Genomic DNA, 16,059 nt, shown 5'->3' with positions numbered 1-16,059 from the left:
CATTCCAGTTCTGTGGTGCAGCCCATGGATACTAGCTACTAGTTTTTTGATGGAAGCATGTAAATTACTTTAGCTTGTAATAAAAGCATTTTAAATCAATATTGCATCTTAAATGATTAATGTCTTTGGTAAGGAGCTGTGTAATAAGCAGGATAACGTAGGGTACAGGGAGCCACTTCATGTCAAGGTCTTGATTCACCCTGTCGGGTCTTACTTTGCAATAATGATCTTCTCGCTGTACATGCTTTGAAACACACACACACACACACACACACACACACACACACACGCACTTGTTCACTGGTATTTACAATCTTACAATCAGGTTAGACCAATATACGTATCAGGCCCATATTGGCCTTTTATTAAAACCCCATATCAGTTGCGTCCTCATGTTGCCTACACACACACACTCTAATCTCTCTCTCTCTCTCTCTCTCTCTCTCTGTTTAAGGTGTCCACTAGCCAATAGGACTTGTCCTCATGGTCAGGCTTGGAACAGCAGGCTGTGTCGATGTGTTACCATGATGGCCAGCATGCAACACAACCACCCTCTACCACCTCCGCCCCCTCCCAGACCCTCCCCACAGTACATCGGTGAGTACACACACACACACACACACACACACACACACAAACACACAGTAGCATGCAGGGATGCAGTCACCCATACATATACATAGATATGCATGCAGATACGCACGCACACACACGCACTAATACACATGGATATAAAAAGTATAACTTTTTCCTGTGTTACAAAATCAGTTCTAAGTACATTTATTATATAAATGTATTATAAAATACTTTTCTCAATTGAAGTGGAGTGGAAATTCAAGAAATTTATGTCAAAGTATAAATATCCAATAACAGTAAAGTACTCACAAGCTTTACAAACTTTTTCTATATTGTCTCACTGGCGAAAATATTTCATAACATATATTATTCATTCTTCAACTTAAGGTAGTCAGACATTTTGAATGCATTTTCCTTTTCTCAAATGTACTCAAAATGGCTCTAAATTTACCAGGTCCCTTCAATACATCTTAAAGGGATTTTAGGGAGATTATGAAGTGGATTCAGAAAACAATACAGTGGAGACAATGCCTGTGTTTTCACTGGTGCTTAAACATGAATGAATGAATGAATGAATGAATGAATGAATGAATGAATGAATATGTGAGTGAGTTACATTTGGATCCATGAGGTGCTTTGCATTTAAAAAGAAAAAAAAAAAAAAGAAAAAAAAGAGGAAAGAAAAACGTATTTACCTGGGGTTATTGCTCACTTAAATGCTCAGAATTAACAATTATAGGTCAATTACATCACAATTAGTATTAATTACTGGAGCTGAAAAAAACACAAAATAAATAAATAAAACAAACAGAATCCTGGATAGGTGTAATTCAAGAAAGGAAAATATAAATTTCATGTGGCAACGCTGTGGAATGAATTCAGCTATTGTTGACATAGCATTGGTTACATACAGACACACACACACACACACACACACACTGAGAAGCTCCTGTGAGCTCTACAAGCTGCTCGATTGTTGCTGATATGATCATCTTAATTGTTTTGCTCAATATTTTGGTCATGTCGAATATTTATGATTATTAGTCTTGGGTTTGGGAGCATCATTGTACTTTTTGGCATCTGTTAGAAAGCCTTGTCTGCTGCTGTTTACGTAGCTACAAAAACACACTGGCATCCAACACATCCAAATAATGCCAACAAAACCAGCGAAGCAGTTGCTATCCCAGCCAAATTGCTAGATAGCATACAGGCATCCTTGCGATATTGTTATGAATGTTATGCTTGCGGAGAAAGGTGCAGTCGCATCTCAAGTCAGATCTGAAGAGTGGACAAGCAAACCAAGGTAGAGGACAACTATAAATATCAGGCAACTGTTGTGGAGAGTAGATTACAATGTGTTTTGACACAAATACAGACAACTCTTTTTAACATGAGGTAAAATGACGACCTTGTTTTATCAGTTTTGTTGAATCTGCTTTAACATTACATGTTGTATTCTGATTTGGCACCTTGACCACGAGCAATAAATCCTAACTGGGGATCTTGGTGAAAATAGCCAGGAAGGTTATTGGTGTGAGCCAGGCACACTACATCACTAATTCTCAACCTTTTTCATATCAAGGACCCCTAAGTTAGTCCACATTAGAGCCACAGACCCCCATTTGATGAGATTTTGTCTCTCGGGCCCAAATCTGAGAATATTTTTATTGTTAGATATGATTTTGTCCAGAATTCCATGACTATCTGTATTGTAGGTAGAGAGATTAGTAGAAGAGATGAGAAGTTTAACAATTCATTAATTTGCTGGGGACCCCCTGGAACCCCCTCAAGGACCCCTGGTGGTCCCCGGACCCCACGTTGAGAACCACTGCACTACATGACTTAGGTTGGTTCTAGCAACAATTTGCCATCACGACTGATTTTCCAGGTCAAGCCAAGTCTGTTGGCCGCACAGATGATCTTGTCGTGTGTGAGGGTTCAGGACCTTAATCTCTTGCCTCCTGATCCAGTTGGGATCATTGTTTGATTTTTATGACGATATATCTGGACAAGTCTTGACATCCTCCTGTAATGTGAGCTGGTCAACCACTCAAATCTGAACACAGACCGACAAAAGCCAGGAAATTCTTTCATGAACATGTTGTATAGTAGTTTGTGTTTTCAGCAGATTTGGGTGTTGTATTGGATGTTCCCCAAATGCAGCTGGTCACCAAGTGTGTGTTCCCCAAATTCAGCTGGTCGTCAAGTGTGTGGTCCCCAAATTCAGCTGGTCATCAAGTGTGTGTTCCCCAAATTTAGCTGGTCGTCAAGTGTGTGTTCCCCAAATTCAGCTGATCGTCAAGTGTGTGTTCCCCAAATTCAGGTAGTTGTCAAGTGTGTGTTCCCCAAATTCAGGTAGTCGTCAAGTGTGTGTTCCCCAAATCTAGCTGGTCATCAAGTATGTGTTCCCTAAATTCAGCTAGTCGCCAAGTGAGTGTTCCCCAAATTCAGCTGGTTGCCAGGTGTATGTTCCCCAAACTCAACTGGTTGCCAAGTGAGTATTCCTAAATTCAGGTGGTTGCCAAGTGTGTGTTCCCCAAATTCAGCTGGTCGTCGTTGCCAAGTGTGTGCACCTCTACAATGCAAGCCAAAATAAATCTGTGAATACCAGGCATTAAATATGTGATGTCCAATCTTTTTACAGTCAGTTCAGTTGTGATGCGTTTTACATTTCTGGTAGCATTTCTGGTAACAGCAACAGCGATTTGTTTGGAGAGAACTGGGTAGTTAGCGTAAGCAGCGACAGCAGCTATGGCTGAACAAAGAAAACAGTGCCACCTACAGACACTCAAATTGCATCAACAGAGAATCCAAGGAAAAAGACGTCACAGTACTGGACACACTGTTTGATTGGCAGGTGATCTCTGGGAAGTGCAGTGCAGAAACACCACAGCAATGAGAACTTAGCCCCAAAGATGGAGACGAAATACAATTAAATTAAAAAGAACACAAACTCGAGGATTACCACTTCAGCCTACATTCATTGCCTAATTTTAAATGATTTTCACTGTTCACCCTGATCTTTAAAAATAACTTTGGCTAATGAGTTCCAGTAGTGACCACTTTTCTGGGGTTTCTGCTCTTGTGAAGGCATATGAGTCACACAGCGTAATGAACACACATACATTCACACGCACTAGTTAGTTTAGCCATCTTTCTCTGTGTTACTGTTTGTGACAGGAGAATGTTTGTGTGGTCACTGAGGAGTATTTATGACCGCAATGGAGAATGTGTTTGTTGAGAGTGTGTGTGTGTGTGTGTGTGTGTCGCTATAATAACACTCTGTGGACTCCATGTAAACAAATGAGAGACAGAAGAATGTGGAGACCCCAACATAGCGGATTCCACAGCTACACACATACACATGCACATATACAAACACACACACACACACATACACATGCACACACACAGTATGTATTAAAAGTGCAAAACAAATTACCTATGTAAGCTTGTAGATGAGACTTTAGCTTTTTTCAAACCAAACACTGCAGCACTGTAGCCATCACACATTATAGGATATAAATAATTATAATAAATAATTGGATAAAATCATTATAGGACCCTCCCTTAAGGATATAGATGCTTTATTATTGTTATTCTTATTGTTCTTATCATTATTATTATTAATAAATCATGCGCTATTTCCTTTCCACATTAGGCTGACTAAGGAGCATTTAAATCTCTAATAAGTTTGACATTTAGATACAAATGGACTGCAAGATGTCTTAAGATATATGTGTGTTTAAATCTACAGACAGTAGCTATAGCCATTAAGTCCCAGTGGAGGACACAAACAGTATTATCTACCATTGCCATTCTGTTGTTTTAAGACTGCCACGTTGATTTTTAGTCCCGCTGAGGTGTCACCCCCATTCAGCCGGGATTTGTCAAAACAACTGAACGCTGGCTCTTCTCGAAATCCGTATTTTACAGGGTTTTCTCAAGAAGGATTACTCAGTGGCTGACAGTGGAGGACTGTGGTTGTATTGGGCAGCTGCCAGTTGTGTGACTCTCCCACCCACTGCATCTACTGTACTTTCCCAGTCCATGACTGTAAACAAGAATATGTTCGTAGTTAACTTGCCTGGTTAAATAAGAGTTAACCACGCAGAGACACACCACTGCGTCTTTCTTTGTAGAGTCAGACGTCAAAGCCAAAGATTTTGAAATTTGCTTAAAATATTCCTGCACCTCAGGACTGTGTCTCACAGGAAGCAGGGTGGCCTAGGGGTTAGAGGGACTGTCCTGTAACCAGAAGGTCCCAGCTTCAATCCTCACAATAAATAATCTGTTTGCTCACTGTAAAACACTCTGGACACGAACAGCTGCCTTAGACAAGATCTTTCAGTAAAAAAAATTTTATCAGCCTGAATCACAAAGAGGGGCTGCAATAGAGAACAGCGTCCAATTCCCTCTAATAGAGACGGCATAGTTTCACTCTATTTCCTCTTGTCTTTTGTATGGACACCAACAGGAAATCTAGTCCATACACAGGGAGTGACAAATCCAAACTTAAGAGTGAAGTCCAAAAGTCTCTCCTAAACCACGAGTGAGTGCTCCGTCCAGAGAAAGCTGGACTCATCACCATTAGATCTTTTCCTCTCTCATCCCTTTGGTATCTTTGGTATAAAGCAGTGATTCTCAACCTTATTCATATCAAGGACCCCTAATTTAGTCCACATTACGGCCACGGACCCCCATTTGATGAGATTTTGTCTCTCTGCCCCAAATCTGAGAATATTTTTATTGTTAGATATGATTTTGTCCAGAATTCAATGACTATTTGTATTGTAGGTAGAGAGATAACAGTGAAACTATGATCAAAACAGCCATTCTTCTACATTCTCTAATTGTGTTCACTAATTGTAAATGAAATAATGGTGAAGTTTAATTATTCATCAATTTGCTGGGGAGCCCCTGGAACCCCCTCAAGGACCCCTGGTGGTCCTCGGACCCCACATTGAGAACCATTGGTATAAAGCATCACAGATTGGCAAACATGAGCGTGCCGTGTGCAGTTTACTGACACCACCTTACAGGATTTCTAGGTACTGAAGTTCACATTTTTCAAACAGTTACCTCTCATTGCCATTTGGGGCCGCCAATGTTCAAAATTGCCCAGTACAGTTATAATGCCAAAATTGTAATTGCCTATTTTTCTCTCTTTTATTGGCGGTTTTTGTCAAAGACCTCTCTTGGTGCTGAAGTGAAACGTTTTCCCACAAAATGTGATGTTTCCCATTAGAAACAAAGCGTCTGAGATTCCCAAAAACAATAGTAAAGGTTCTTCCAAAACTTGGGTCCCATGTGAGATAGAACAACTTTGTTTACACTGTGACCACATTGGCCACTCTACCAGTAAGTAAGTGTGCGTTTATGTATTTGTATGTTTCCTGACAACTGACCACTGCCAGCGACTGTCATGTCAATAAAGCTTCTTCAAATCAAACACAGTAGGTTCACAGCTAACCCGCAATGCATCAGCACTATGTGATCCTGCATAATAAAAGCCTTTGTTATCATACATTGGCGCAAATGTCAATATGAACATGCCATGCCAATCTGTGCTCCCTCACCCATAAGCCACAAACCACATCACAATCATGGCATATGACAGAATGATATATGTTGAATTTTTTTATTTGGCTTTTTATGTGGGAATGTGTGGCTCTAATGGTTACACTTATGAAGAAATTCATCTTACTAAACCAAGCGCTTGCTGAGATAGCCTGGTTCGGAGTGGACTATTTTTTCCCCTCTGAAATTTGTTTTTCATGATTTAACGGTTTTATAGAAAACGTTGTACATGGATATCAACAATTCAAATGCCATTGAAAAAAATTAACCTCAAAGCAGAAATTACATTCTTACATTATTCCTATAGGGAGCTGAACTCGACAGCACGTCCAGTGGAAGTCTAACAGTCTCCCATTACGTTGCTTTTTCTAAAAGTTTCCAAAACAACCTGCACGGTTCAATGGATTTGAAATGAAGCAGAGACTTGTGGTTTTGAGTACACAAGCTTATTTATTGTGCTGTTGTCTTAAAGGAATAGTTCACCCAAAAATGAAAATTCTGTCATCATCTACTCATCCTCATGCCAAATGAAACACAGGTGAAATTTGTTAGTCCATATAACACACAGGGAGGTTGCCAGCACAACTTGGTAGCAGCCTTCTCCAAAACAACTGAAGTCAATGGGGACCTGTTCTTTAGAGTTCCAAAACAAAAACAGCCAAACAATCACACTGTGAATAGAAAGACCTGAACACCATTATTTGTTGCAAATCAATCAGCTGTAGTTAAGATTTGCACTAAATTATGGTGTAAATATACTGTAGGTCTTTTTGGAACTCTGAAGAACTGGTCCCCACTGACTTCAGTTGTTTTGGACAAGGCTGCTATGGAGTTGTGCTGGCAACCTCCCTGTGTGTTATATGGGCAAACTTCACCTGTGTTTCAACTGGCATGAGGGTGAGTAGATGATGACAGAATTTTCATTTTTGGGTGAACTATTCCTTTAACAATGTGGTGAATCTAACATTAATGGGAATCTACCCCTACGCTTGGGTGGAATCAAGTCCCATCACCAATGCTGTTTTTTGTTTTCTGACTCAAGAAAAATGACTTTACCTCATGTCTTCAATAGTAGACAGGAGAATGCTGAAAAAAAACCCCAAATCATTATCTTATGTATGTATATAGATAGATAGATAGATAGATAGATAGATAAATAGGTAACACTTTACAATAAGGGTACATTAATTAAGGATTAGTTAATGCTTAATAAGCATTAACTAACCCTTAATTAACAGTTAACTAATGTGTCTGGTAATCATTTACTAATGGTGTTCATGTAACTAAGGTATTAATTTATACATTATTTAATAGTCATCTTTATAAACTATTAAATAATGTATAAATTAATACCTTAATTAACATGAACACCATTAGTAAATTACATATTAGTTAACTGTTAATTAAGGGTTAGTTAATGCTTATTAAGCATTAGCTAACCCTTATTAATCATCAACTAACCCTTAACTTAGTGACCCTTATTGTAAAGTGTTACCGATAGATAGATAGATAGATAGATAGATAGATAGATAGATAGATAGGTTGTCCATTTCTGGAAATTTGCCTTTGGCTTCACTGTAGTTGAGATAAAAACAATTTAAATAGACATATACTACAAGTACATAGGCTTTCCTCTGTGTGTGTGTGTATGTGTGTTTGTGTTACAAATCTAACCTGGACGACATTTGTCAAACATTATTTGGGTCAAGTTGCTTGTATTGGTGGTTGATTATCCTTGAATTATCCATGAGTGGAGTGCTTTCGAAAGTTGAAATTAGCTGACCACATGATCAGACCGACCAATCTCAATGGAGATTGTAATAAAGAAGGCTGTAATAAAGTTGCTAGTAGTTGTTAATGTGTTGAAAATGCAGAATGTATTGGTATTAAAATTGCTAATAATTACTGTATTTTTGTCTTTTCAAACAGATATATAGCATTTTGGAATGAAACGCTTCATACTGTTTACCTGAGGGGGATCGATTTTGTTTTCGGCCTGAAAACAGTCGTCCTCAGGGGGCAAATAAAGCTCCACTGCAACTCTATTATATTGATTTAAGTTGTGAAACACTCTGTGTAAGCACATGCTGCAGTTCTGGAGAAGACACAGCTTGCAGTTTGTTTGTCAGTGGTAAACTGTGTGTCTCTGTTACCATTGTTATCTGTTCATCAGGAGACATACACACGCGCGCACACACACACACACACACACACACACACACACACACACATATGCACAGTCGGAACAATAATTTTGCTCCATTTGCCAGAACTTTTGCTTGCTCTCTCTCTCCCTCTCTCTCTCCCCCTGTTTCTCAGCTAAAAGATGGTTTGCCAGTATTGAAAGAAAACCATCTGTGTTATCCCTGAGGGAAAAAAGAGAACATCGCCAGTAGTCTTTTTCGGGAAGGTCTCAATCTCATAGTTTATCAGTGACGTCAAACAAACTGTCACAAACACAACTTTTATATGTAGTTGTGTAAGATTTTCAGCAACAGCCAACACTTGGGACAGTGTTTTGCAAAGGTTATTAGTTTTTGCTTCAGGAATTTTTCAAGGATTTTGACATGTACAGCAGCAACTTGCCACATCTGCACATGTAACCATTGCATAGCCATGCACACATCACTCACATATGCACAGATTGTTGAAACAAATACAGTACATGTACCTGTCACATAAACACATAGCAGGTACATGTAGTAGTAAATAAAACTGAGGGAGTGATCATCAAAATGCAAACAACCAGCAGTATAAACTAAAATCAATTCTATTTTCATAAAAGAATCACTATGCTACTTACCCTATACTATGAATTTACATCATAAAAAATTATGTCAGCTTGAAAACTAAATAAATAACAAGGTGGGTGAATAGGTAAAAGGTGGGGCTACCTTCCACTGCAGCTTTGCATGTATACACACAGTACATTTATTGTAACTGTCACACATATATGTAACTGTCATAAACATCACTGTCAAATACACACATGCATGTCACTGTCGCATGATCAGAGGTGTCAAATTAACTATTCAGTATCCCTAAAATATAGAGAATCCAGTGTTTTCATTTTGCCACTGTCTTAAAAAATTTACCCACTATCTTTTAAAAGGTACATACATTTCTTCAAATTTTGTACTATTAATTATATGGGAGCAGCAGTAGTAGAAGTAGTCGTAGTAGTGGTAAAATCCCATGAAGTTGTATTGAATGGAACTGGTAGATTTACCAGCAAGAAAGGTCAAATTAGAGCAAATTTGAAAAGAAATGTATTCAAAATGTCTAAAAATGAAACGTGAATAATATATGAAATGTTTTTGCCAGCGAGTCAATGTAACCCAAGTGAGTAAAGGTGGTAAATTCTATTTCAAACTAGATGCTATTGGAATTTTATTCTCAGATACATTTCTTCAATTGCCAAGCCACTTTGATCAGGGGTTCTCAAACATTTCTGATGTCAGCGGCCCTCAAATAACCCGCATTAGGTCTTAGTTGTTGTTGATTTACACACTTAATGTGGGAAAATAATATTGGTGAAAATATGATATACATATGAAACATATGATAGTATATAGTATAGATAGTATAAAAATATGATTACATATGATTTGTCCTTCTTATATAATAATTTCCAGTGAATTACAGTGAAATTAAATTATTCCTCATTTAGCTGGGGACCTTTGGAACCCCCTCAAGATCACTTGGGGGTCCCTGGACCCCACTTTGACAACCACTGATTTAGATTTTAGACCAAAAATCCCCAAATTGATGCATTTTGAAGTATTTTTGTAGCACAAGAAAACATGTAAAAAGTCAAGCGAGTGGTACCATCCATGTCTCTCTCTCTCTGCAGCCATCAAATTCCAGACTCCTTACGAATAACCAACCTTCCCATTGTCTCTCCATCCCCCTCCCTCCATCCCTACAGACATATTTGCGACGGATGTGTGCGGCCCAGATAAGGAACTGGATGTGGAAAGCTGTCAGTGTGTTTGTCGGCGCGGGGACCGGACTCACGACTGCGGCCCTAACCGACACCTTGACCGCAACACCTGCCAGTGCGTTTGCAACGTCCCGCAACCCTCCGCCTGTCCCACCAACTATGTCTTCAATAAGGAGACGTGTCAGTGCACATGCAACAAGACGTGTCCGAGGCACCAGCCCCTTAATAAGACAAAGTGCTCTTGCGAATGCAACGAGTCGCCCAATAGGTGTTTCCTAAAAGGACGGAGGTTCCACCAAGCTACATGCAGGTAAGGAGGGATGGAGGCAGGAACAGCATCCTCTGTTCGGTGGAGGCGTTTATCCAACATGGCTGACAATACCATGAGGGCATGCATTTTACTGGGAAACGAACCCCTAACCCTGGCAGTGTTAGTGCCTTGCTCTAGGGAATGGAACCCCTAACCCAGGCAGTGTTAATGCCTTGCTCTGGGGAATAGAACCCCTAACCCTGGCAGTGTTAATGCCTTGCTCTGGGGAATAGAACCCCTAACCCAGGCAGTGTCAATGCCTTGCTCTAGAGTATAGAACCCCTAACCCAGGCAGTATGAATGCCTTGCTCTAGAGCAGCGGTTCCCAAACTTTTTAGGCGACGCACCCCCTTCTACATCCCGACCGGGTTGTTGCACCCCCAATCCCCTGCACCTTCAAAAAAAAAACCGCAACATATCCTATTTATAGCTGCATTAAAGGCATCAAATTTAATCATGCACAAATAATCAGAACACACAGAACAAAATGTTCAAGAGATCGCAACAATGTGCTCTCACATTCAAATGAAACTGAAACTGCAACAAAGTTTCAATAAATTGCAACAAAGTTACGCACAAGCCGTCACTTTTAAAGAGCAAAGAGGATGGGTGAGGGCGAGGACACACGCACAGGATCAGAGGCAGATAGGCCCATCATGAGAGGAGATGGGGAAAATGCTGTCATATTTTCAGCCGCATTAAAGAAAAATTGCATCATGTTTAAATTACAATTAACATAATTGGTGGGGGGGGTCAGAAAAAAAATAGTAATTTAAAACAAATTTCCTGCATTTCTACACCAGCTCTTGGTGTAAGTCAAGAAACAGCAACCCTGTATAATGTTAACCAAAAATGTAAAATTATGTTATATTACTAGATTTCAGCATTGAGGTGCTTACATCATGATTTTGCATAGGCATACTAACCTAAAACTCTATTATTGGGAATCGCAAGAAAGTTTCAGAGCGACAGAGACACAGAGCGTCCCCGTAACCATAGCAACTCACCTGCCTGCATGCACACCGGCGTGAGAGGAGAGGGAGAGACGCAGAAGAGCCGCTGACTGAGATTACTCTGAGCAGCATGCATGGGAATAAATTACAATATAATACATTTGTGTATATTTCTCGCTATTCAGATGGTCTGAATAACTCTCTGCTGCACGGTGCTGCTCTGTCTTCGCACCGCAACGTTTATGAATTTGTTTTTCACTGCGTGAGAAAATGGACTTGTGGCGTGAGAGCGTGTGATAAATGTCAATTGTGTGAGTCTCACTGTCAATGCGTGAGAGTTGGCAGCCCCGTGAACTCACTTGACATTATTATGTATGAAACTGCCAATCAGATTTATTTACTTATTAATTGAAGGTGCCGGAACGCCGTTCCGGATTGTTCCGGCCCACTTTAACCCCTGCAATTAACCATACGTAACATAGCGGTTATGGAAATTAGAACACCAGTAATTTGAATCAAATTGCAATAAAGTTACAGCACGATCCACCAAGTAAAGAACAAAGAGAATGACACATGCATAGGCTCAGAAACAGATAACATGGACAAAAAGAGGAACCCACAAAGAAAATCCCACTTGAAAAAATCACAGTGTAATGGTGTAATTATTACACCATTACACCACCATTACATTTTTCCTCTCGTGTACCCCCTAGAGGCAGCTCGAGCCCCCCAAGGGGTGCGCGCACCACACTTTGGGAATCCCTGCTCTAGAGGATAGAACCCCTAACCCAGGCAATGTTAATGCCTTGCTCTAGGGAATAGAACCCCTAACCTTGGCAGTGTTAATGCCTTGCTCTAGGGAATATAACCCCTAATCCAGGCAATGTTAATGCCTTGCTATAGGGAATAGAACCCCTATCCCTGGCAGTGTTAATGCCTTGCTCTAGGGAATATAACCCCTAATCCAGGCAATGTTAATGCCTTGCTATAGGGAATAGAACCCCTATCCCTGGCGGTGTTAATGCCTTGCTCTGGGGAATAGAACCCCTAACCCTGGCAGTGTTAATGCCTTGCTCTGGGGAATAGAACCCCTAACCCTGGCAGTGTTAATGCCTTGCTCTGGGGAATAGAAGATGCCTTGTTCTAGAGTATAGAACCCCTAACCCAGGCAGTACGAATGCCTTGCTCTAGAGAATAGAACCCCTAACCCAGGCAATGTTAATGCCTTGCTCTAGGGAATAGAACCCCTAACCTTGGCAGTGTTAATGCCTTGCTCTAGGGAATATAACCGCTAACCCAGGCAATGTTAATGCCTTGCTCTAGGGAATAGAACCCCTAACCTTGGCAGTGTTAGTGCCTTGATCTAAGGAATAGAACCCCTGACCCAGGAAGTGTTAGCGCCTTGCTCTAGAGAATAGAACCCCTAACCCAGGAAGTGTTAGCGCCTTGCTCTAGAGAATAGAACCCCTGACCCAGGAAGTGTTAATGCCTTGCTATAGGGAATAGAACCCCTATCCCTGGCATACCATCCCTGGGATGGTATACCACTAGATGGTATTTCTCCTGAATAATACCCAATATTAATAATACAAAAGAATAAATGTCATCATTAATTACCTCATTAACATACTTGGTTATGTTTAATATATCATGGCGATTATGGCAGGACATGAGGCAGAACATAAGTGGCTCTTGTTATACTTCATTGGAAGGATTGTATGGTTCTCTGTGGTTTGAGAAATTCCCACTGACTCCTTCCTGCTGATGGAACCCTTTCAAATTCTAAAAAAACCCTCTAAAATACATGGTGGTCAAACTAAAAGCAAGTCCATTTTTCTGGATGAAAGTTGATATTTTGGAGATACGAGGTAAAACAAAGTATCGATCAAAACTTAAATATGTCTTGTATCTTTTCCTTGTAGTTCACATATGAATTCCAGTAGGCTTTTCTACCCCTACTCCAATACACACACACACATACACACACACATTGGTGATGTTACTAGCTAAGTGTGTGTTAAAAGCCAGAGGGAAGACCTGGTTAGGCAGTGCTAGGTTGGTATTGCAGTGAACCTGGTCTGTAATACAAGACCTCAGTCTACTAATGACTTCTCCTAGCTGTCACTTAACCATTTCCTCTCCCTGCACAGGAAGAAATACACACACACACACACACACACACACACACACACACACACACACACACACACACACATACTCACGTACCCATCCAGTTTTGACCCTTTGTGACCCTGTTTGAGAGTGATTTATGAGTATAGCATAGCAGTAAGAATCTAGTGTCTGGGATCTGGCTCTGTGTGTATGTGAGCACGAATGTGTGTGTTTGAGAGAGTGCGAGTGTGTGTTTATAGGTTTCCCCAAAGCTACCATGACTAAATATTCTCTCAGCCACCAAGTAACACCCATGTAGTCAGAAAAGAATTGGCAATTATACGCTACTCATGGAAATCTCTGTTGTCTTGATGAAGTGCGTAAGTCATACGTCAGAAGGACTCTCCATCTTTTCATGTGTTGTTTTGGCTTCCTTGACTTTGGTCCTCGTTTTCCATCCATCATCTGAAGGTTGGACAACTAGCCTCGACTCTGGACTGGGGTTTGACTGTTTCTGAAGGCCAATACTGATATTTTTTGGATTGAAGCTGCCAATATTGTGTGTGTTCAGCGTTTCTCTGCTGTCCAGACAAAAGAATTGATAGTAGTATTTCTTACGGCTTATTTTTGCTGCTATGAAAATGAAACCTTAGTTATAACCTGTGACATTTAAAACCCGCAAAATGTGTTACTGCTGTTTGTCTTTTTAGGCCCGCACTGGTTCTCAACTATGTGCCATTGTGGCCCAGGAGTCAGGTCCAACCAAACACTACAGCAGCTGATTTCATTGATACAGATAGTTGAGAACCACTGATTTAGACCATGGGACATCAAAACTCTCCACTAAAATCCAGGATAATAATAATAAATAGAAGGGCACTCGGAGAGCGCAGACCTCCGCCAAGGTTCGTGCTATTATTGCTTGTTTGTGAGTCGGATCCGGATCCGCTCCAAAATTTTATGGGTTCTTCCTTGGCCCATGCTACACCCTTCCACGAAGTTTCATGAAAATCGGGCCAGTAGTTTTTCCGTAATCCTGATAACAGACAAACAAACAAATAAACGGCACCGAAAACATAATCTCCTTGGCGGAGGTAATAATAATAACGATACACATACTTGTGTGGAATCTGATGTATTATTAATCATTTCTACAATAAATTATGAGTTTGGAATTATAATGTTTTATCTAGGTGGAGTGAAGTGACGATAACAGTAATCCTAAAATCTGTAGATATTGAGCATCATTTGGGGCTTGAATAATACATATTTAACCCCAGAAGGTTTAAAATGCTAATGAGTTGTTGTTTTTTTTGCAATTAAGTGATGTTAAAACTACAAACTGTCTTTCTCTCCCTCTGTAGTTGTCACCGGCCTCCCTGCGAGGTGAGGAGGCGAAGGTGTGATCCGGGTTTCTCCTTCAGCGAGGAGGTGTGTCGCTGCATCCCCTCCCACTGGAGACGGCTGGACTAACCCCTAGCTAATGAGATGCTAACAAGCTGATAATGAGCTTAACGACTATGATTCATCGGCCATCCCCAGAAGAGCTGCCGGTCGTGAGTGTCTCCATCAGCTGCGGCGACTGCTAAAAATGAAAAAAAAAAGAAAAATAATAAAAAAAAAAAAATGATGGATGGAGTTGAGTTGGATGGAGCGGACCCTGGTAAAATGTGGGAAACTTTGGTGATTGGGATGCAGAAAATGGAAACTGGTGATTCGGGGGAAAAATCTTAAAGTGGGAAATGCGGCATCTTGGTTAAAAGGACGTTTTAATGGGAGATCGACTACAGTGCCCTGAAAACGCAGCAGAATGGAAGTAAGGACTGAAAGAAAGAGTTGAAGCTTGAGATTTGTTTTAAAATATTGTCTAAATAATTTGTTTTAAAATATTTGGGGATTTTTTGTATTAATTATGTCTTATTATTCTTATGTCAGATATTGATTATATAATTTATTAAATGTGTTTTTCAACCTCTTTATTGCAATTTCAATCTTTTCCACAAAGATACACTGTGATCAATATTTTTGTATCATGTAAAGTATATGTTGTAAAATAAAGTATATGTTGTATATTGTTAACTTGCTTTGTTATTCACTCTGTTCTGTTGTTTATAATACTGAGGTTATAGTACTGCAGTTTACACTTATGGCATCTGTAATAAACATTCACTTTGTACTTTTAGAAACACATTAGGTCTTGTTTTATGGATTTTCATTTCTTCACATTTATGAACCTGAGACTCAAACCTGAGAGGTTAAAGTGGAAAAGATAAAAGAGCGCTGTGACTGGAAGAGACAGTCATGACATATGGACTGAGGATTTGGGCTGATTACAACTTAGAAGAGCTGGCGTGCTGAAATCATGTATTTGTGTAAGTGTGTGTTCGTGTGTATGTGTGTGTGTGTGTGAGGGAGAGAAAGAGATTTTGAGATGTGACGTTTCCATCCAACTGCTAACGGCTGTCTAAAGTTACAACACTGGATTCTTGACCTTCACTGGCACAATTTTACTGTAAAACTGCAACACAATATGTAAAATAAAGATGTTATATACAAAATACATGTCCATGTCCATACAATGACAA

The 16,059-nt window shown here is 40.0% G+C and overlaps 1 protein-coding gene across 1 annotated transcript in view; it reads left to right on the top strand.

The window, feature by feature from the left end:
* Positions 1–15,467, top strand: part of vegfc (vascular endothelial growth factor c) — a 67,013-nt gene extending 51,546 nt beyond the window's left edge. The window contains exons 5-7 of the mRNA XM_071521067.1: positions 455–597; positions 10,085–10,409; positions 14,839–15,467. Of these exons, the coding sequence (XP_071377168.1) occupies positions 455–597; positions 10,085–10,409; positions 14,839–14,947 (577 nt within the window). The 3' untranslated portion in view covers positions 14,948–15,467. The remainder of the gene's footprint in view (positions 1–454; positions 598–10,084; positions 10,410–14,838) is intronic.
* The last annotated feature ends 592 nt before the right edge of the window (positions 15,468–16,059 follow it).

This window comes from Centroberyx affinis, unplaced genomic scaffold, assembly GCF_046629955.1.
Source record: "Centroberyx affinis isolate AG114_WGS23_722 - 3 ecotype Tasmania unplaced genomic scaffold, CSIRO-AGI_Caff_v1 ptg000852l_1, whole genome shotgun sequence".
Lineage (NCBI taxonomy): Eukaryota > Metazoa > Chordata > Actinopteri > Beryciformes > Berycidae > Centroberyx > Centroberyx affinis.
Note: the sequence above shows the minus strand (reverse complement) of the source record. Positions and strands in the feature narration are given on the sequence as shown.